Source organism: Chiloscyllium plagiosum, chromosome 7 (assembly GCF_004010195.1).
Source record: "Chiloscyllium plagiosum isolate BGI_BamShark_2017 chromosome 7, ASM401019v2, whole genome shotgun sequence".
Lineage (NCBI taxonomy): Eukaryota > Metazoa > Chordata > Chondrichthyes > Orectolobiformes > Hemiscylliidae > Chiloscyllium > Chiloscyllium plagiosum.
The window spans coordinates 49,762,888-49,785,309 of NC_057716.1; the positions used below are offsets into that span (position 1 = coordinate 49,762,888).

Below are 22,422 nucleotides of genomic sequence, written 5' to 3' on the forward strand. Positions count from 1 at the left end.
TCCTCCTGGGAGCAGATACGGCGGAGGCGGAGGAATTGGGAATACGGGATGGCATTTTTGCAAGAGGTAGGGTGGGAGGAGGTGTAGTCCAGGTAGCTGTGGGAGTCGGTTGGTTTGTAGTAGATGTCCGTGTTGATTCGGTCGCCTGAGATAGAAATAGAAAGGTCGAGGAAGGGGAGGGAGGAATCTGAGACTGTCCAGGTGAATTTGAGGTCGGGGTGGAAGGTGTTGGTCACCCTCACCTTGACCTCTTTCCACCTATCACATTTCCGACGCCCATCCCCCAAGTCCCTCCTCCCTACCTTTTATCTTAGCCTGCCAAACTTTCCTCATTCCTGAAGAAGGGCTTATGCCCGAAACGTCGATTCTCCTGTTCCCTGGATGCTGCCTGACCTGCTGCGCTTTTCCAGCAACACATTTTCAGCTCTGATCTCCAGCATCTGCAGACCTCACTTTCTCCTCAAAGATCTTTGGGGGGTCCTATTCTCTCCCTAGTTACCCTTTTGTCCTTAATATATTTGTAAAAACCCTTTGGATTCTCCTTAATTCTATTTGCCAAAGTTATCTCATGTCCCCGTTTTGTCCTCCTGATTTCCCTCTTAAGTATACTCCTACTTCCTTTTTACTCTAAGGATTCACTTGATCTATCCTGTGTATACCATACATATGCTTCCTTCTTTTTCTTAACCAAACCCTCAATTTCTTTAGTCATCCAGCATTCCCTATACCTACCAGCCTTACCTTTCACTCTGACAGGAATATACTTTCTCTGGATTCTTGTTATCTCATTTCTGAAGGCTTCCCACTTTCCAGCTGTACCTTTACCTGCAAACATCTGTCCCCAATCAGCTTTCAAAAGTTCTTGCCTAATACCGTCAAAATTGGCCTTTCTCCAATTTAGAACTTCAACTTTTAGATCTGGTCTATCCTTTTCCATCACTATTGTAAATGTTATCTTTTAGTTACATAGTTATTTCTCGCAACTTATTCTGATGCGAGCAAGATGAAAAGGTATGACACAATGTGTGTTTTCTCAGCAATTTTCGAAGTAGGCTGGCTGGTTCATTGTATTGATGCCACTTCTCTGCAAGAACAGCTCAGTTCATTCTACTTTGTTTCCCTTTCCCAGTAATCCAGCATTTTTTTCCTCTCCAAGTGCTTATCTTATTCCAATTTGAAAAGTGATTGCGTCTGCCTCCACTACACACTCCAGCAGTGTATTCTAAGTTCTAACCACTTGCTATGTATCTAGGCTACTGCTAGACATTCTGCAGCAAGTAATTCACCTTCCAAGAGTTTGTCCATGATCTACAAGGCACAAGTTAGGAGACTGTCATTAAATTGATTACTTACCTGCATAAGTGTTCTTCCAGAAACTTAACGCTGTCCACATCAAAGCAAACCATTTGATCAACAAATAAACAAAAAACTGCGGATATTGGAAATCAGAAACAAAACAGAAATTGCTGGGAAAACTCAGCAAGTCTGGCAGGATCTGTGCAGGGAAAGCAGAGTTAACGTTCTGAGTCCAATGACCATTCTTCAGAACTATTCTGATGTTCACTCTGCCTTCTGTCCACAGATGCTGCCAGACTTGCTGAGATTTTTCAGCAATTTCCATTTGACCAGCACCCCAAAGTGTCTCCAGTGTGGCTTGTATCTGGAGAGCAATTTTATGTTAGTGCAGAGCTTCAAAGAGCTAATTAATCAGCTTTAAACTGAAACAACTGTGACAGAAGAGAAGAGCATTGGCTAATTAGATCTGTGTTCTTCTTCAATCAAGGTCCATGGACCCATCTTGCACAAAGGACCAAGATAGTGTTTGATTATGGGGGGGAAACATGGCAATACTGTATAAATACCTATGTTTGTTTTCCTAAGAAGTAAATAATATCACTGAAATTGTAAAGCTAATGCACTGTATTTATATTAACATGATAACATTTAAACAGTTCATAGTTGCATTGTTCTCCTGCCTGACTACATATTCTTCACCTTCTGTGAACTTGAACTCATCCAATCCTTTACTTGCCTTGGCACAAAGTTCTGCTTGTTCACTATCATTACCCTCAGTGACCTATATTAGCTTTATAATTCTAATTCAGCATCAATGATCCCTACCTCAATAATCCCACTACCATTACAATAACATAAATGTTAACAGTGACTCTTTGTTCAATCAAGCAAGTGAGAGTAAATATTGTTGTAGAATAATAGTCTTTATCTTGAACAGCAATGTATCAAATTCCCAAATATCTACATATCAAAGAAGACTCCTAGTAACCAGGTCAGGGCGAAAAATTAAAGGAAGAGGACCACGGGTAAGTAAATGTTTTATGGAACTACATTTGTTTCCCTTAAAGCTGTTGATAGAAAGAAATTAGAATTTTAATTTGGTAGAAGTGACAGGGTTGATTTAAGTGAATAAGTTCTCAACTCTTAATCAAGTTCCATTTGATACTTCAGAACTGGACTGACAGCTGAGTACAAAGGGAGTGATGTCCTTGGGAGCAATCATTTAAACTGAATCTTTGTTCGTGAAATGGATGTAAAAGCTCTCATGGTCATGTTTGAAGAGGAGAGTTCACTTCAAAATCACTACTAAAACAAATAAAACAAATACTTGTGGGACCTTGTGATAAGCAACCTGCTGCCATGTTTTCTTACATCACTGATTGCACCTGAAGACTAATTCGTTGGTTGTACAAAGTTAAAAATCATGCAACACCAGGTTATAGTCCAACAGGTTTAATTGGAAAAACTAGCTTTCAGAACGCTGCTCCTTCGTTGAGTGGTTGTGGAGGACACAATTGTAAGACACAGAATTTATAGCAAACGTTTACAGTGTGATGTAACTGAAATTATACATTGAAAAATACCTTGATTGTTTGTTGAGTCTTTCATCTGTTCGAATACCATGATAGTTTCACTTCTTTCATGTGTAAATCACGAAACTTTTTTTTAAAAGTTACATTCTCAGGTTAACTGTAACAATTGGTGTTAGCCAGGCGATATGTTGAAGGTGTTCGCCCCCTGTGTTCTCTGTCTGTGCCAAAATGTTTAGACTGATTCTAATTTAAAAAGTGAGTTAACAGAGTCTTACATGAATTCATGCAGTTTTTGAGCAAAGTACACTGTAACTCTGCAAGTACAAATTCACCCCACAAACGTATATATGTGTGTCTGTCTGGGGTGGGGGGTTGTGAGTGTGAGAGAGAGTGTATACGTGTGTGTATGTGAGTGTAGAGTGTCTTAAGTCTGTGAGGGGTGCGTGTGGGAGTGTTTCTGTAAGGGTCTGTCTGCGTGTGTGTAGTGCAATGGTAGTCACCTGTAGTGTGACATGAACCCAAGGTCCCAGTTGAGGCCCTCCCTATGGTTATGGAACTTAGCTATCAGCGTCTGCTCGGCCACTTTTCGCTGCTGCCTGTCCCGAAATCCGCCTTGGAGGATGGTCACCCGAAGGTCCGAGGTCAAATATCTTGGACCACTGAAGTGTTCCCAAACTGGGAGGGAACATTCCTGTCTGTCGATTGTTGTGCGGTGCCTATTCATTCGTTGCCATAGCCTTTGCTTGGTTTCCCCAATGTACCATGCCTCAGGGCATCCTTGTTTGCAACATATAAGATAGACAATGTTGGCTGAGTCACATGAGTACCTGCCACATACATGGTGGGAGCTGTTTCCACATGTAATGGTGGTTTCCATGTCCAGACTCTTGACACGTCTTGCAGTGCCTACTGTGACAGGGTTGTATGGAGTTGTCCTGAAAGCCGGGCAGCTTGCTATGAACAATGATCTGTTTGAGGTTTGGCGGTTGTTTAAAGGCAAACAGTGGAGGTGTGGGGAAGGTCTTGGCGAGGTGCTCATCCTCATTGATAATGTGTTGCAGGTCATTGATAAAACTACACAGTGATATCAACAAGTTTCATCCCACCATCAAAATCACCATGGACTACTCTCAACTATCTGTCTCATTCTTGGACACATGCACCTCCATCAAGCATGGACACCTCAGCACCACACTCTACTGCAAACCCACAGACAACCTCACAATGCTACACTTCTCCAGCGTCCACCCAAAACATATTAAAACAGCTATCCCCGATGGACAAATCCTGTGCGTACACTGGATTTGTTCAGATGAGGAGGAACGTGACGGGCACCTGGAAGTACTCATTGATTCCCTCATAAGTATGGGGTACAATACTCAACTCATCGACCGCCAGTTCCGACATGCCACAGCAAAGAACCGTAATGACCTCCTCAGGGGACAGACACTTGCTGCAAGCGACAGGGTACCTTTTGTTATCCAGTACTTCCCAGGAGCTGAAAGAATATGCCATGTTCTTTGTGACCTGCAACACATTATCAATGAGGATGAGCACCTCACCAAGGTCTTCCCCACACCTCCACTGCTTGCCTTTAAACAACCGCCAAACCTCAAACAGATCATTGTTCGTAGCAAGCTGCCCGGCTCTCAGGACAACTCCATACAACCCTGTCACAGTAGGCACTGCAAGACGTGTCTGAGTGTGGACATGGATACCACCATTACACGTGGGAACGCCTCCCACCATGTAGGTGGCAGGTACTCATGTGACTCAGCCAACGTTGTCTATCTTATACGTTGCAGGCAAGGATGCCCTGAGGCATGGTACATTGGGGAAACCAAGCAGAGGCTACAGCAACGGATGAATGGGCACCACAGAACAATCGACAGATAGGAGTGTTCCCTCCCAGTTTGAGAACACTTCAGCGGTCCAAGATATTCGACCTCGGACCTTTTGGTGACCATTCTCCAAGACGGACTTCGGGACAGGCATCAGTGAAATGTGGCAGCGCAGAGGCTGATAGCTAAGTTCGGTACCCATAGGGAGGGCCCCAACCGGGAACTTGGGTTCATGTCACACTCCAGGTGACCACCATTGCACTATACACACATACTTCTACACACACACACACACACACACCCTCATATGCATCCTCTCACAGACTTAGACCATTCTACACTCACCACACACATACGCTCTCTCACAGACACTCTCAACTCCCCACCCCAGACACACACTCCTACAGACACACATTCCCACACTCTCACATGCACCCCCTCACAGACTTAAGACACTCTACACTCGCATACATACACTCTTCACCCTCACAAACCCCCACCCCAGACAGACAGAGACACACATACACCCACATGTATACATATACGTTTGTGGGGTGAATTTGTACTTGCAGAGTTAAATTGTTCTTTGCTCAAAAACTGCACGAATTCATGTAAGACTCTGTTAACACACTTTTTAAATTAGAATCAGTCTAAACATTATGGCACAGACAGAGAACACAGGGGGCTAACACTTTCAACATATTGCCTGGCTAACACCAATTGTTACAGTTAACCTGAGAATGTAACTTTAAAAAAAAAGTTTTGTGATTTACACATGAAAGAAGTGAAACTATCATGGTATTCGAACAGATGAAAGACTCAACAAACAATCAAGGTATTTTTCAATGTATAATTTCAGTTACATCACACTGTAAACGTTTGCTATAAATTCTGTGTCTTACAGTTGTGTCCTCCACAACCACCTGATGAAGGAGTATTGCTTCCAATTAAACCTGTTGGACTATAACCTGGTGTTGCATGATTTTTAACTTTGTACACCCCAGTCCAACACCGGCATCTCCGTATCATTGGTTGTAGAGCAATTTGAGCATTGAGATTGTGAATGATGTTACATAAATATGTTTATTGGGATTCACATATTTATGCATTCTAAACATGATCTTGCGCAGCGCTATCGAACACCTTCAAGATCAAGGTCTCGGTCCAGAGATCGATTTCGGCGCAGTGAAACTCCCCCACACTGGAGACAGGAGATGCAACGAGCACAAAGAATGAGGGTTTCAAGTGGAGAACGATGGATCAAAGGAGACAAGTAAGTGTCACAAAGCTACTCAAAGTGATCTGTATTGTCTTCAGATAAGAGTATTTTAAATATCCCATTTAATTTATAGGCTCAATATCTCTTGAAATTTTTATGGGTCTTTGAAGTATTAGCTTTTTTTCTGGGTACTTACTGGCTGCAAAATTCATTTAGTAGCGTTTCATGTAAAACTTTGGATATGTCAAAGCTTTGTGACTTTCAGAAGATGACAAAGTAGATGTCTGTGTTCCATTAACTTTGTGGTGAAAGAGGTAATGCCCAAGTATAAGGATTATTATAATCCTCTGGGAATTAGATAGTAGATGGTTTTCCAGAGGGAATTCCTGCATCTATTTTCATGTTAATTACATCAAAAATTCCTTTTAGGTTTTTCAGTTGTTGCATGGAAATTAACAGAATCCAGTTGGCTCTTTGGGTGGGAGAACTTTGATATGTAAGGCAAGTTTCAAAAACAAATGAAATGTGGAGTTATGTTTTTGTACTCTTAGCTGCTTGAATGGTGGAATTGATTATGCTGTGTTTGCTTTCCCAAATGATCGTTTTTGTTCCAGTACATTGATAGCTGTTTTGATAGTACAAAGGCTGGTGGCCCCTTTTTCCCACTTTTGTCTCTGCCTGCCTCCACTCCCAAATTACAATGTTGGGAGGAGCATTGAATGGTTATCTACACTAATCAGGTCTCTGTATAGAATTCCTTTGTGAACTGATGAGATTCCAGCTTTATTCGTTTGTTATAGACCATTTAATTATTGAACTGTTGGTCACAGATAGTCTTTCTTTCTGTGCAATTATTTTCCTTGCAAATAAGTTTAATGGTATTAGCTGAACATCACTGTCTGGTTTTGTGGTATTTCTCCAATTCTTTGTTGATAGGCGTCCATGGAGAGCAGCTCATTTGAGTCTGAGGTAGTACACTGTTATGGTATGTGGAGGACTGTTTTACATTATAGGAAATGTGGTTCTGCTTATGGAAACTACCATCTATTGTGAATGCAAATGAAAGAACATTGAGGCTGTACTCTTATAGTAGAAACTTTATTGCTGGAACAGCACAGCAGGTCAGGCAGCATCCAGGGAACAGGAGATTCGACGTTTCGGGCACAGGCCCTTCTTCCTGAAGAAGGGCCTGTGCCCGAAACGTCGAATCTCCTGTTCCCTGGATGCTGCCTGACCTGCTGTGCTGTTCCAGCAATAAAGTTTCAACTTTGATCTCCAGCATCTGCAGACCTCACTTTCTCCTGTACTCTTATAGTAGCATATCTGTGTGTCAAAAAAATTAATTTCATGTTTATTCAAATGTTTGGCATCCTGTCAAATTAATTTGCCTAAGTGAATTTGTGATTCTGAGAGTTTTGATGAAGCTGGAATACTCTGTTCTCGTTCAAGAGCCTATTACTACTGCTGAGCAGCTTATACTTACATTAAAGTTGATGAGCTCTGCTCTTGCTTCATGCTTCTCTATCAAAATCTCAATTTCTAGCCACAGGAGTAACTGATGCAGAAATGTTGTTTTAGTCTTTTTTTTAACTAGATGTAATAAATGTACGACACTCCTAGCTTCCTCCCAAAACTCTCTTATTCAACCCAATTATGAAAATTATTTATCAGAAAAGTCTTTCTCTACCAGGTGTCAACTTTTGTTTTGTAAGGGCTCTTTGAGATATTCTCATGGATTGCATTTTGACTTTTCAGAAGCTGCTTACTTATTCTCAGCAACTTCTTTATCAGATGATGTGGGGTTTCTTCTTTAATCTGCATGTAGATTGGTCGAAGCAGCTCGGTCAGGGTAGCCTTGAAGAGGAGTTTGTTGTGTGTATCCGTGATAGTTTTCATGAGCAGCATGTAATGGAACCGACAAGGGAGCAAGCTATCCTAGATCTGGTCCTATGTAATGAAACAGGAATAATTAATGACCTCATAGTCAGGGATTCTCTTGGAAGGAGTATGGTTGAATTTAAATACAGCTGGGTAGTGAGAAGATAAAATCCAATACTAGTGTCCTGTGCTTGAATAAGGGGGACTTTGATAGAATGAGGGAGATCCTGACTAAAGTAGACTGGAAACAGAGACTTTATGGTGCGGCCGTTGACAAGCACTGGAGGACCTTCAAAGAAATTTTTCAAAGTGCTCAGCAAAAGTACTTCCAGCGAGAAGGAAGGACTGTAAGAAGAGGGGGTAATCTGCGTTGGGTGCCTAATAAAATAAGGCAGGCAATCAAAATGAAAGAGAAGGCATACAAAGTGGCCAAAAACAGCAAGAATCTAGAAGATTGGCAAAACTTTATATGTCAACAGAGAGCCACAAAAATAGCTATAAAGAAAAGTAAGATGGAACATGAGAAAAAACCAGCACCGAATATAAAGACAGATAGCAAAAGCTTCTATGAATATATAAAACTAAGAGTGGCTAAAGTAAATGTTGGTCCTTTAGAGGATGAGAAGGGACAGTTAGTTATGGGATATGATGAAATGGCTGAGGCATTGAACAGGTACTTTGCATCGGTCTTCACAGTGGATAATACTAATAACATGCCAGTAAGAAATGAAGATAGGTGAAGACCTGAAAGCAATTATTATTATGGAAGAATTAGTGTTGGGTAAGCTAATGGAGCTAAGGATAGATACGTCTCCTGGCCCTGATGGAATGCATCCCAGGCCACTAAAAGAGATGGTGGGAGAAATAGCAGGTGGCCTAGCAGTAATTAGCTGGACTCTGGGGCAGTCCCAGCAGATTGGAAAATAGCAAATGTGATGCCACTGTTTAAAAAGGGAAGTAGACAAAAGTTGGGGAATTATAGACCAGTGAGCTTAACCTCTGTAGCGGGGAAGTGCTTGAGTCTATTATCAAGGAAGAAATAGCAGGGCATCTCAAAAAAAATGTCCTATTGTGTAGACGGAGCATGGGTTCATGAAGGGCAGGTCATGCTTCACAAATCTTTTGGAATTCTATGAAGACATTTCAAGCCAAGGTGGACAACGGGAACCCAGTGAATGTGGTGTACCCAGATTTCCAAAAAGCCTTTGACAAGGTGTTGCAAATGAGACTGCGCTGCACAAGGATGCATGGTGTTGGGGTAGAGTATTGAAGTGTTAGAGGATTGGTTGACTGACAGGAAGCAAAGAGTATAAATAAATATTCTGGATGGCAGTCAGTGACTAGTGGTATGCCTCAGAGATCGGTGTTAGGACCACAATTATTTACAATTTATATACATGATTTGCAGTTGGGGACTACATGTACAGTGTCAAAATTTGCCAGTGACACTAAGATGAGTGGCAGAGCAAAATGTGCAGAGGACTGTGCAGAGGAACATCGATACATTGAGTGAGTGGGCAAAGGTCTGGCAGGTGGAATACAATGTTAGTAAATGTGAAGTCATACATTTTGGTAGGAGTAACAGCAAAATAGATTATTACTTGAATGGTAAAAATTTGCAGCATGCTGATTTGCAGAGGGACCTGGGTATCCTTGTGCATGAATCACAGAAGGTTGGTCTGCAGGTGCAACAAGCAATTAGGAAGGCAAATGGGATTTTGTTCTTCATTGCTAAAGGGGTTGAGTTAAAAAGCAGAGAGGCAATGTTACAGCTATACAAGGTGCTGGTGAGGCCACACCTGGAGTACTGTGTGCAGATTGGTCTCCTTACTTAAGAAAGGATGTACTGGCACTGGAGGGTGTGCAGAAGAGGTTCACTAGGTTGATTCCGGAGTTGAAGGGATTGGCTTATGAGGAGAGACTGAATAGACTGGGATTATATTCATTGGAATTCAGAAAATGAGGGGGAATCTAAGAGAAACATAAAATTATGAAGGGAATCGATAAAATAGAAATAGGTAGGATGTTTCCACTGGTAGGTGACACTAGGACAAGAGGGCATGGCCTCAAGATTTGAGGGAACAGATTTAGAACTCAACTGAGAAGGAACTTCTTCACCCAGAGGATTGTTAATCTATGGAATTCCTTACCCAGGGAAGTAGTTGTCGCGACTTCATTTGTTGCTTTTAAAGCTAAGGTAGATACTTCTTTGAAAAATAAAGGAATTAAGGGATATGGTAAAAACATGGGTAAGTGTTGCAACAAATGGAGACAAAGAATAGTAAGTGCAGAGATAATGAGTCCACAAAAAGATTAGCAATGATCTTACTGAGTGGCAGAGCAGGGCCGGACGGCCTACTCTTGCTCCTAGTTCTTATGTTCTAAGAGATCACAGATGTGAAAAAAAACACTTAGCAGACAAATTAATTCTTTTAACTTGGAATCTTTTAAATATGATGCTCCAATTGATTTACTATAGACACATCTTCCATACCCCACTGGCATAATGGAATTGTAAGCAGCCCTTCTACTAATTATGCCACGATATATATATATATATATTATATAAAATATAAACCACTGTTCCCCAACGCCAGACATCTTGTAATGAGTCACTGTCCCTGTCACAATTTCAAAAATCCACTCCTTGTAACAAGATAGCAATTTGACCTTCTTCGGGACCACTACAATTAATTCAAACCTCCTTTCATCAGATCAGTGATATTTTTCTTGCACTGCTTGCTGTTATTGAGGATTAGTTCAGCCAGTTCACGTGATACTTCATTGGTGAATGCCTTTGGAGTATTTGATGAGCTTTAAGTTTGGGCACATGTGCAATAGCAGTCTATTATGATTTACAATGTGACGTTAATTTCCTTGATGAGCCTTTTTTTGGTGGGAATTTGATTTCCTCTTCACCTGAGTTAATTTGAATTCAGCATTCTTTCAAATACAAGTCATGGAAGGATTGGTTCTTTTATACGTAGAAGGATATAAAAGACTCATCCATCAAACCTTTACATGTCATTTGCCAAGTACAATGTAACTGCCAGTCGTCTTTAAACCCATGTTGCAGCAGTGGGCTGTGCTTCCTCCTGATATTCAGGATATGCAGTAACTGTTTTAGAATAAAAAAATCAACAAGCTGACCTGTCTGCACACCACATATTTCAATGCAACAGTTCAAATAAAATTATTTGATCCAATCGGGTAGATAAATATTAACACTAAAATAGGTTCTAAATGTGGCAAAATCAAACAGGACGCACTGATTAGAGCATGTAGGAATATTGCCAGTGAACATTTTTGGAATTTTTTTAATAAAAAGAACTCTGCTGTTTTCCCCAGTACTATATATCTTTGTCTTTTGTTAACTTTCATTCTTGATTTGTTTTTGATTTTGAATACTTTTAAATCAAAACAAATTCCAGTTCCGGCGTCCTTTGTCCAAAAACCTTAGGTTCGGTGAATGGTATTTTCGATTTTAGCATACGCTTACCTTACCCCCTCAGATCTTTTGCTAATCATCTGCCAACGAAAAACACAATTTAAGTCTTGAAGTTGTACTTCCCCTAGTCTGTTTGGGAATGGGTTTACATTTTCTTTTATGAAAAACTTGATGGTATCTGTAACCTTTATTTTTCATTATCTCTGCACTTACTATTCTTTGTCTCCATTTGTTGCCACACCTAGTAGTTAGATCTGCTCGGCGCCCTTTGGAAGAAAGCTAGGCTTGGCCAGAACAGACCTAAAAGTGAAGTTTTTTCCAGTAGGCTCAAACCATGCTGTAGACATGCTAAGCTTGGAATGATGATGAAAAAACCTCACTTGTCGGCCTGTATGAAGAAACCTTCAGTTTTTAGGTATTTTCGTTTTCACACATGCAGATAAAGAATAGCCAACCTGTATATCCTTCACTGTTTCATGAAATATTTAATGTTGCACAAGATAATTACAGATAAGGGAATCAATTCATCTGTCTTAATTCATCTTGAATAGCCCCACCATTCCACACACCTTTCTAAACACCTAAATATTGAGTCATTTAATAGTAAAGAATTTTAGTATTGCTGAGAAAAGTCACATTTTGTTGAAGCCTTAAGTCTTGCATTCAGACACTTTATACTGTCTGAGATCAGTGCTGTTGGTTGGCAAGTTGACTGTGATTACTGGAGGTGTTGTCAGGGAGAATGCATCCAGTTAGATGGCTGACGGTTAACTGCCAAACTTCGTTTAAATTTAAACAAGGCAACTAGATTTGGCCAAGGCATTGCCCTGAGGACTGAACCAGAAAATGGCCAACATATACACTAAGTTGAAACAGGAGCATTGTGTGTACATGTCCTTAAAACTGCAAAGAACAGGGCCCCTATATTAATATATTTAGCTTCGAGTACATGCAAGGGTGACACAGTGTGACACATTGTGAGCCCAACTGACAACCTTAAATTGGTTTAGTGTAATTCTTAGTCACTCTGGATTATTTAGAAGATATTGTGAAACTGCAGAATCATATTTAATATTAGGTATGTACCCTGTTTGCAAAAGTCAAAACCATGTGTTTTTTTTGAGTAATTTCTTATTCATTTTGAGGATTTTAGCTTTGTCCTTCAATTTTGATCATAACTAAAGATCTTTAATGTGGAATTTAGTCATCTGCATTTTGGAAGGTAAGATACAAAGTTGTGCAGGATTTCCACAACCATTTGAATTGTCAGTTCTTCACAAAGGAAAACAAGAGGTCGGGCAGGCAAGATCTTTCCCCTTCGAATGCTTTTTTTTTAGTTTACTAGGTTATTTTTTTTGAGTCTGGATCAGTGGTGCTGGAAGAGCACAGCAATTCAGGCAGCATCCGAAGACAGGCAAAATCGACGTTTCGCGCAAAAGCCCTTCATCAGGAATAAAGCCTTTATTCCTGATTTTGCCTGTCTCCGGATGCTGCCTGAATTGCTGTGCTCTTCCAGCACCACTGATCCAGAATCTGGTTTCCAGCATCTGCAGTCATTGTTTTTACCTCGTCTATTTTTTTTGAGTAATGAAGTTTCCTGCTGAAAATCAAGGGTAGCTTTATGCTAATTAGGAAGTACTTAAAAGGACTATTGAAGGCATTTTAAAGTTCTTTATCCTTGTATTATTCTAGTAAGTATGGATTTGCTGCAAATTGTTAGTGTTTTAAACTGGATTTGAAACACAAGGTTGAAAGCAAATTATTAAGTTTTGCTTTATGGGATGTATTGATGCATTTTCACCTAAATAATTTTTTGTACGATATTTGAAAATATCTAAATGAAGTTGCTAAATAAATTACTGTGCCTAATGATGAGTATGGGATTATATTGCTCAATTTGTATGAAGAAATAATTAAGTTTATTTTGTGTATGACAGTATGTTCTGGATTAGTTAATATCAGGATAATCATAAATTGGGGTAGAAGTTTATAAATAATGTGTCTGTTCTATCTCCTCTTGACTTAGTTTGATAATTTTTTTATATAAATGGTTTACGAAGTTTGTTGTAAGCTTGCTGTAGCTTGGTCCGTTTGTGTTTTCAATTTATTTTCTATCACCTGAAATCTCAGGAATTGCTTGCATTTGTTAATTCTTCAAATTCAAAAAAACAATCTGAGCAGTTGATAGTATCTCACCATAAGAGATAGTAAATTTAACTGCTCTTTGTCCCTTTCAAAAATGCATTTTGTAGGTATATGTAATTGTAGCATCCATGCAGACTAGCTGTAACCTGCGGTCAGAGCCATTATTTTCTTCCTGTTTAGCATTTCATCCATACTGTTACTACGTGTTCTTATGATTTTTTATTGCCAATTCAAGTGATAAAATGAAGTAAAAGCTCTTCCATATGCAGTAAATATTATGTATCAACTCCAAATTCAAATATATATTTAAATAAAAACAGAAAATGCCAGAGATCTTCAGATCTGACAGCATCTATTCGGAGTGTCAGGTTGATGATTTTTCCATATAACTGTTGTGATGAAAGATTAGCTTGTTTTTCTCTGCCCAGATGCTGTCTTACCTGTGTATTTCCAGCATTAGCTATTTTCATTTCAAACTTCCACACTTCTGCAGTATTTTGATTTAATTCTGTAAGTTTTGCTGTTGCTAATTCCTTTCTTTCCTCTCCAACTGCTGCTTAAAGGGGTGAAGTGAATGAAAAGAAAGAGAACCACAACAATAGAAGCCCAGACAGAGGGAGAGAGCGAATGTCTTCAGACTACAAGCCAGACATATTGGATAGTCCGAAAAGGAGCAGAGAAAGGGATAAAAAAACTGAACGAGAGACTGGGAGGAGTCATCGATCTAAAAGTAAAGAAAGAGAACTGAAGAAAACAAACAGAGATGACAAATCTGACAAAAGCAAACCTAAAAAAAGAAATAGATCAAGGAGTAAAGAAAGAAATCAAAGCAGAAGCAAAGATAAAGAAAAACATGACAAAACCAGAAGCAGGGACAGAGAGCAGAAACCAAACAAAGAAAAGAGAGCAAATTCAAGAAGCAAAGATAGGGAGCATGCAAAGGGCAAAGAGCGGGATAAACCTGTTAAATCAAATAAAGAGCAGGGAAGACGTGAAAAATCTCAGAGCAGAGAACAGAGTAGAAGTAAAGAGAGAGGAAAATGTGCAAAGTCAAAATCTAGAATTCACGATCGAGAAAAGAGTAGCAGTAAAGAGAAGGGAAAACGGTCCAAGTCTCGAAGTAAGGATCGAGAACAGAACAATGGCAAAGAGTTGGAGAAACAAACCAAGTCAAAATCTAGAAGTAGGGACCGAGAACAGAATAATGATAAAGTGTTGGAGAAACAAGTCAAGTCAAAATCCAGGAGTAAAGAACGGGAGCAAAGTAACGGAAAAGAGGGGGAGAAACAAGCCAAGTCAAAATCCAGCACACGCGATCCAGGGGAGATTAACAATAAAGCCTGGGAGAAACGAGCCAAGTCACAATCCAGAAGTAGGGAACGGGAACAGAATAACAACAAAGGGAAGGGAGAAGAGACCAATTCAAGGAGTAGGGATCGAGAACAAAGTAACAGCAAAGGGAGGGGTAAAGAAGCCAAATCAAGAAGCAGAGATCGAGAACGGAGTAAGAACAGAGAAAGGAGAAAACGAGTCAGATCGAAATCCAGAAGTAAAGATCGTAAACAGAGTAAGAGCAGAGAGAGAGCAAAACGGGCCAAATCGAAATCTAAAAGTAGAGAAAGAAGTAAAAGCAGGGAGCGGGATAGAAGGGCCAAATCAAGATCCAGAAGTCAAGAGCAGAGTAAAGACAAATATAGAGGGAAAAGGGCCAAATCTAGAAGCAAAGATCGGCATAAAAGTAAGGAAAGAGGACGTCGAGACAAATCGAGGAGTAAAGATAGAGTAAAAGACAGAAATAGAGAAGGAGAAAAGCATGCAAACTCAAGAAGCAGAGGCAGGGAACAAAAACGTAAGGAAAACTGGATTAAATCCAGCAGTAATGATGAGGAACAGGGCAAGAGTAAAGATCAAGAAAAAAGAGCAAAATCCAAAAGTAAGGAAAGGGATAGAAGTCAGAGCAAAGAAGCACACAGGGACAGGGATAGAGAACAGAAAAAGAGGGGACGTTCAAAAAGCAAAGACAGAAGAACCCCTGAGAAAGATAGGTATGATAATTCAAAGAAGGAACAAAAGTCTAAACATTCAGGAGATAATCCAAATAAGGAGAAAGACTTAAAGATTTCTGAAAATCAAAATTCAAATGGGAAAATAATACACAGCAGGGAGGGTGAAAAACCAAAAAGCCAGGGAAGGGATCATAGCAGCAGCTCTGAGAGTCTGAAAGAAGATGAAGATAGGAATAAAAAGGAAAAAAGTAGTAGTCCAAGCTTGAAGAGAAAAAGGGGGAGTAGTAAAAGCAAAATATCTGAAGAAAAGTCTGCAGTTAGAAGCAGATTATGTGAACATGATGACAAAATTAAGAAGTCAAACAGCAGAACAAAAAATCGGAACCACGAGAAAGAGCAAAACTCAAACTGTGATTCATCCCCTAGTTCAGATGAAGATAGAAGTGAATAAATGTGCTTTATGGACAAGTGATCAATTGCCAATAAATGTTTCTGTGATTTGTTTTTCAGAGATATGTTAGGGACATGTCTTTTAAACCTGGATTTCAGTTTGAGTTTGTTTTTTTTGACAATCTGCAGCCTGGATTATTTGTACTACTGGACTTTTAATAAATTTGTAAAGTGTTGCAAAAGATGATTTCATCTAATGTTTTAATTTTGGAGCATTTTGGTTTTTAGCTTTATTTTGTGATGTTTCTGAAACAGACCAATAAATAACTTTTTATTGGAGTTTGATTTTAGCGTTTTCCATAACAGCATTTTTTTGTTTGAATGGGAATAATGTATCTGAATGGATTGAAAGCTTTCTGGTAATTGCCATCCTGCTACTTTTTTTCACAGCAATGGGTCGCAGAGATCTTGAGTGAAATGAGTTTAAGCAGGTTTGACCTACTTCCTTATGTATTAAATTCACAGCATAGCATGGGTACAATGCAGCATTATGCTAAAATGGGAGTGTTGCTCCGAGACACCACTGGGATGGTTGTTATTGGGAAGTGGGGATATAATGTTAAGTCATCTTGAAACTGATATTCTGCAATATACCTACACTGCACATGACTGAAAAATGATTCATGACACAGGAAAGAATTTTCCTCATCTTGGTGATTACAGGAATTCACTAATATTGTATATTTTATTTTCAGCATCAATGCACAGTACTCTGCAACACAATAGCTTAGTGGTTAGTACTGCTGCCTCTCAGAGCCTGGGTTGGATTCCAGCCTCCCCACTGTCTATGTGGAGTTTGCACATTTTCCCTGTGTCTGTGTGGGTTTCCTCCCACAATCCAAAGATGTGCAAGTTAGCTGGATTGGCTGTGCTAAATTGCCCAGTGTCCAGTGATGTGCAGGCTAGGTGGACTAGCTGTGGGAAACCAGGTTACATGGATAGGGTAGAGGTGGGTCTGGGTGGGATGCTCTTCGGAGGGTTGTTATGGTTTTGATGGGCCAAAAGGCCTGCTTCCACACTGTAAGGATTCTATGGTTCTATAAATTTGACTTTCATTTATCAGTATAATGTGTTGCAGAATCTTTTTCTTTAGCTATAATATTGAAAACATGCATAAGACAGAAATGCTTTCAATTTGGAATTGAAGTACAGTCCTTAAAATTTTCATTTAATGTAACGTCTTACACAAAGGTTTGATTTCATGTATTTGGTTTACTCGTGTTCAATTTGCATTAAACTGAAACACTACAAAATATTAAATTCTTTTAAAAAGTAATTTTGCTGGGCTGAGAACTACACATGTTCATGTGACCACGCAGAATAGCGAAGATCTTGATGTATAAACAAAGGAATCCCACCAAAATGCTGCAACATGTTCCAAAGTTTTAAAATAGTATTTCTAATGACTCCTGTGGAATTTGTTTCTTGCTGTGATTGTTCATATACTCTGTACATTGCAACCACAGTCCTGAACAAACATGCTTCATGTAGTGAAATGCCATGCTACAACATGTCCTATACTTGTATATTTGGGCAAACATTCTTACCTGGGGTAATTTAGAGAAACAGATGCTCCAGTATCCTCATCCCTTCTGATGTTTTTGGCAAAATAGAATTTCTTAACAGAGCTTCGCTAAATATTTTGTCTATGACATAACAATGTTTCTAGTTGTATGCACCAATTGTGCAACCAGGCCTTGATTCCATTGTTATATTTTAGATGTCTTCGTGATTTGGGGCAAGCAACATTTAACATTTTATTTCATTTTTTTTCTTGAAATTGTTTGAAAATTGTCTTTTCTCAGATTCTACCTTGAAGGATCATCTGAATGTTTCTGATTTAAATTTTTTGGTATGAAAAGATAAAGATCAAAATCTTTTTCTGAACTTTTGAAGCAGGTTTGTTTTTCCACAATTAAATTCTGTAGTAACTTTATGGAAGTTGTTCCTTCAACAGATGTATGGTTATTAGTGTATGGCCCTTGTGTTTTTTTTTACGAAGTTCTATCATGCAATAAAATCATTGCACACACATTTTATTTGTAAAGCTTATAACGAATTCTACCTTGCAATAAAAGTATTAAGTTCTTCAAACAGCATTTTATAAATGAGAATCATTTATTAGTATATTTAGTGATTATTTAAAGCAGCAGTACTCCATTCTAACCCTATAATATGCAGAGGTATTTTGTGGAACACAAAGATTATTGATATATATACACCTATGTATTGATTTGTAGTTAACCTTTAGTATTTTAGTCTTGAAATCTTGACTGCCAAAATGTTAAATGGTGAAGAAAAGGAAAAGTCTTGCAGTTATGCGTGAAAGTTATATAACCTTATAACCTTATCTTGGTTATAAGACAGCCTGCTGAAATTAGGGTCTCAGCTTGTTCTTACTGTGTTGTTGAGTCTGACTCCAAACTTCAGTATCATACTTACACTTTTGTACTTTATATTTCCAAAGGCACTTTGTTCTGTCACAGCATTAAGTGCAGACTTCAGTTTTGTGTTCTATCTGTTTCCCAACTTGGCAACTTTTGAGGCTTTGTCCCTACTACACTCCTGATCCTACATGAAAAAAAAACTTCAAATTCAAAATGGTATAGTTCTGCAAGTATTGGTGTGTAGTTAGGAGAGGGAGGAGTGTGCAGGGGAGGGATATATCATTAAGTGTGTGTATCCTCTTTAAGCATCTTTTGGAGTCATTCCCAAATCTGAAATCAATGAGATGAAATGTTGTGCTAACTTAGAACAGATCAGGGATCTGCATGGTTTAATGTACAATATGCATTGTACTTGTGATTTAAGCTGCTTGTACAATTGATTTTGGGTTTTTTTTGTCTGTCACAGATTGTGACAATTTGAAATAAAAGTTTTGACATTCAGTGGCATGGCCTTGACTCATTCAACCCATTTGTTAACTCTTGTGACATTGTCCAAAAGGGAAAGATATGAAAGTTGCATCGAAAATAATTACATGCACTTCTGTCGTGATTCTTTTGCAGGGATGGAGAGGGTCTTTCACTTAGTCAAAACAGTGTCATAGCCTTAATTCCAGAAGTGTTGTCCCTGAATCTAGTAACCATTCTTTATGCCAAGGGGGAATGTGGTGGTGATTTGTAATTTGCACACTGGTGATTCACAGGGGCAACTGCACATGTAAAAGTGCAGCTTCATTCAAATAGGTGCAATTTGTTTTTAGTGGGATGGCCAAAGTACCTTAATTTTACACATTTCATGGGAAGGGCTAAACTTGTGGGAGTTCTTTGAAGAGTGGGGATAACATTTTAGTGAGTTTGAGGGACACCTTTGGAGAGATGAAGTGTCCTGGAAAGAGTTCAAGTGCCCGTTGGGATTGTTAGATATGGACATGAATACGCTTGAAAAGTGGAGTGGGAGGGTGAGAGAGTTTTGTTTTATTCTTAAGTCCTAGAGAGCTGAAACCAGCCTGTCAACTTGCTTCAGCATGCTGCCACCCCTCTGATTGCTTTTGCATTTGCATTTGAAAATGACTCCTGTCCACTGAGTGAGGTTTGCAGAATTTGGAATAATTCTGGCACTTCACTCCAAACTTTGGGAACAGCAAAATCAGGACTCTCTTTAAAAATTCTTCATAATTCTGGAAATCATTTTTTCCTGAGAATGAAATTGAGATTTATCTAAGTTGCTGATTCAAGAAGAGATATTCACCTTTTCATTAAAAGAAACTGGTTCAATGCAGTCTTTGGTTCCCAAGTAAAAGTGAGCAATGCTAACACCTGTCAGTACAGTAGTACCGCTGTTTGAATTTGGGATGATTTTTAAATAATAAAATGCTAAGTATAATATAGCAGATTATTTTGGGAATAAAGGTAATGTAAATGACACAAGGGTGTTAATTACTGGGGGCCAAGTGGGAATGTTCTTAATTTGTTCAGTTATAGGTGGAGGCATTTGTATTTGTACAACTTTTTTGAAATCTGAAAGTCCAGAAATTTGCAAAAAGTGTAAAACTACAAGGTTCATGGAAATCAAAGAACATGAACACAAAAATTAAAAGGTTACTTAGATAGTAAAAGCATATTAACATATTTTTTCCAATCTAAACTTGACTCCTTAAATCAATTTTTTTCTATTCAAATTAGACTTATTCCCAAAATAAATTTGTATGATATTTATCAAAACTTAGAAATTGAATTACTTGTACTGATTTGTAGATTCGTTTGTAAGGGATTTCAGGGACCTTCCATTTACTTTTACTTTTGACAAGGTTGATCCTTTAAAGTACTGCAACTGTCCCACCGATGCAGACTTCTTGCTCTATATAGAGTCATACAACATGGCAAGAGACCCTTCAGCCCAACTGATCCATGCCGACCATGTTTCCTGAACTAAACTAGTTCCATGTGCTTGTGATTGGTCATACTCCTTTAAACCTTTCCTGTTCATGTATGGGCATTTTCTAATATGCTAACTCTGCAGTGCTGCATCTACAACGTTCTGTGTCTCTTCTCTCTCTTTGTCTCTCTTTTGCCCCCCCCAAACAAAGCTTGGTTATCCTACAGTATTGCTATAAATGTAACTCACTGTTGGAAATCCTTCAGTTAACCAAAGTGGGATGAGTTTTAAAATTGACCAGCCAAAACAAGGCTTTATACTTTCTTTTATAACTATGGAGTCAGTAATTAAGTTATCTTGAAACTAACCAAGTTATTTCCGTAACCAAATCACAACAATCCTCTGCTATCTTGAGCAGTTTGTTGAAATTTGGCACAGCCACCACTGTCTAACTTATGAAGCCCCTTTAGCCTCTCAAATAGCCTAATAAGATTATATCCAGTCATATTTGGCTTTCTTAACAGATTTGAACGGAGTCGCTACTTTGTTGAAGTTTGGGGCAAGTCTCATGTAAAATCCATATGTTTCAAGGAACTGCAGTATCTCCCATTGGTTTTAGAAACAAGAATGCCTATAATGACATGAACTTTGGCTTCTCCAGACAATTCAGCCTTGCCTCATGACATATCCCAAAAAAACGTAGCCTTAGCAAATTGACTTCACCAGTTAATGTGACATTTTCGAAGTCAACCTTTCTCAGTTTGAGGTGCTTCACATGGTCTTTCAGAGTATCATTGTGGATCAATAAATAGTCAATAGAAACATAGTTATTGATAGTCTGATAATAACTTTATTTATCAGCCTTTGAAAGCTAGCTAGTATATTCATCATTATGAATAACATTACATTGATTGAGGCTGTGTCATTAAAAGAAGAAATTTTTTTGGTTGCTGTGTTAGTCAAAAATGACAATATGCTTTCAATAAGTCAATCTTGCTGAAAACGCAGAACTTCTAACTCAATGCAATCTTCAATTTGCGGTATAGGACAAGAGTCTCGTTATGGCATTCACTTGTTTATATTTAATGCAACTACCTTGATCCAGTTTACTAGATCATTATGCAACTTGAAAGTAAGTTTTCTTAGACTTGGGCCAATTTCTTAGGGCTAGGTTTAAGTGGATTTTGATTAATGGATGGAGCACTTCCTTCATCCACATCATGTAGATATTTTCTAATCAACCTGTGCAGAAATGTTATTACTGACTTGCAGGTGGGACTTGAACCAAGGCCTTCCGGGTCAGAGGTAGGAACATTATCACTGCACTACAAGAACCCTCAATCCACATCTTTTGTCAGTTTACATATGTCACCCTGAAACTGGTATAATACTTAATCTAAATTATTTAGCGTCTCTACTGGCTAATTTTATTACTTGGATTTGATGTGAATATTTTCAGCCTTTGTCTCGTCATGACACTCCGGTTTAGTTATTATCACTTTATTTCCTGCAGTACACTTGGTTATCTTTCCTGTCATGATACTATTTTATCATATTTTTGAGATATACGCATTCTCTTCTGTCTGGCATTCTAATAAAATATTTATTTTAAAAGAAACATACTTTCATAAAGCAAGATCTAGACTTCAGTGACTCACTGTACAGCAGTAACATAACCAGTACCTTATTCCCAGATTTAAAATTGTTATTCCCAGTCTTTCTGCCTTTTTTGTTCCCTGTTGAGAAACCTTAATGTGCATATACTTTTGACAACCTGTTTCAGAATTTGGACATCGTGCAAGACAATAATTTCCTCTTCCTAATCCCTATATTAGGAAGAGGAAATAAGTTTAATAAGTTCGTGGACACCAAGAACAAGACTGCCGCTGCCTGTTGGGTGGTGAGTCTCCAAATAGCGCACGCGCACACAGCCACACACACAACTTTTTACTACAACTTTTTGACAGGTTCTGTTTTTGCCCTGTATAGGACAATGTTGGAGAGATTATCTGGGGACAGGGGGTTTAAGGTAGAGCTCCACGGAAAGTGTGGGGGGAGAGAGAGAGAGCGGGAGGTCAATCATTTGGAGACGATGCTTGGGCTCCCATTGATGTCCAGGACTGTTCTCAGCAGCATTTCAGTAAGCCAAGTTCACTTTTAATCACTAAACAAAAGACGCGATCAAGTGTTGGATACACATATTTGAATTAATGTTTCTATTGGGACCTCGAGATCTCCTTAGGATAATCCAATATTTGGATAATTGATGTTCATATAATCGAGGTTC

At 38.9% G+C, this 22,422-nt stretch overlaps 1 protein-coding gene across 4 annotated transcripts in view; it reads left to right on the plus strand.

Annotated features, from left to right (window-relative positions):
• ppig (peptidylprolyl isomerase G (cyclophilin G)) overlaps window positions 1-16,094 on the plus strand; it is a 49,310-nt gene extending 33,216 nt beyond the window's left edge. For all 4 annotated transcript variants that reach the window (XM_043693654.1, XM_043693655.1, XM_043693659.1 and 1 more), the window contains 3 exons: window positions 2,234-2,321; window positions 5,800-5,942; window positions 13,923-16,094. In XM_043693654.1, the coding sequence (XP_043549589.1) occupies window positions 2,234-2,321; window positions 5,800-5,942; window positions 13,923-15,816 (2,125 nt within the window). In that variant the 3' untranslated portion in view covers window positions 15,817-16,094. The remainder of the gene's footprint in view (window positions 1-2,233; window positions 2,322-5,799; window positions 5,943-13,922) is intronic.
• The last annotated feature ends 6,328 nt before the right edge of the window (window positions 16,095-22,422 follow it).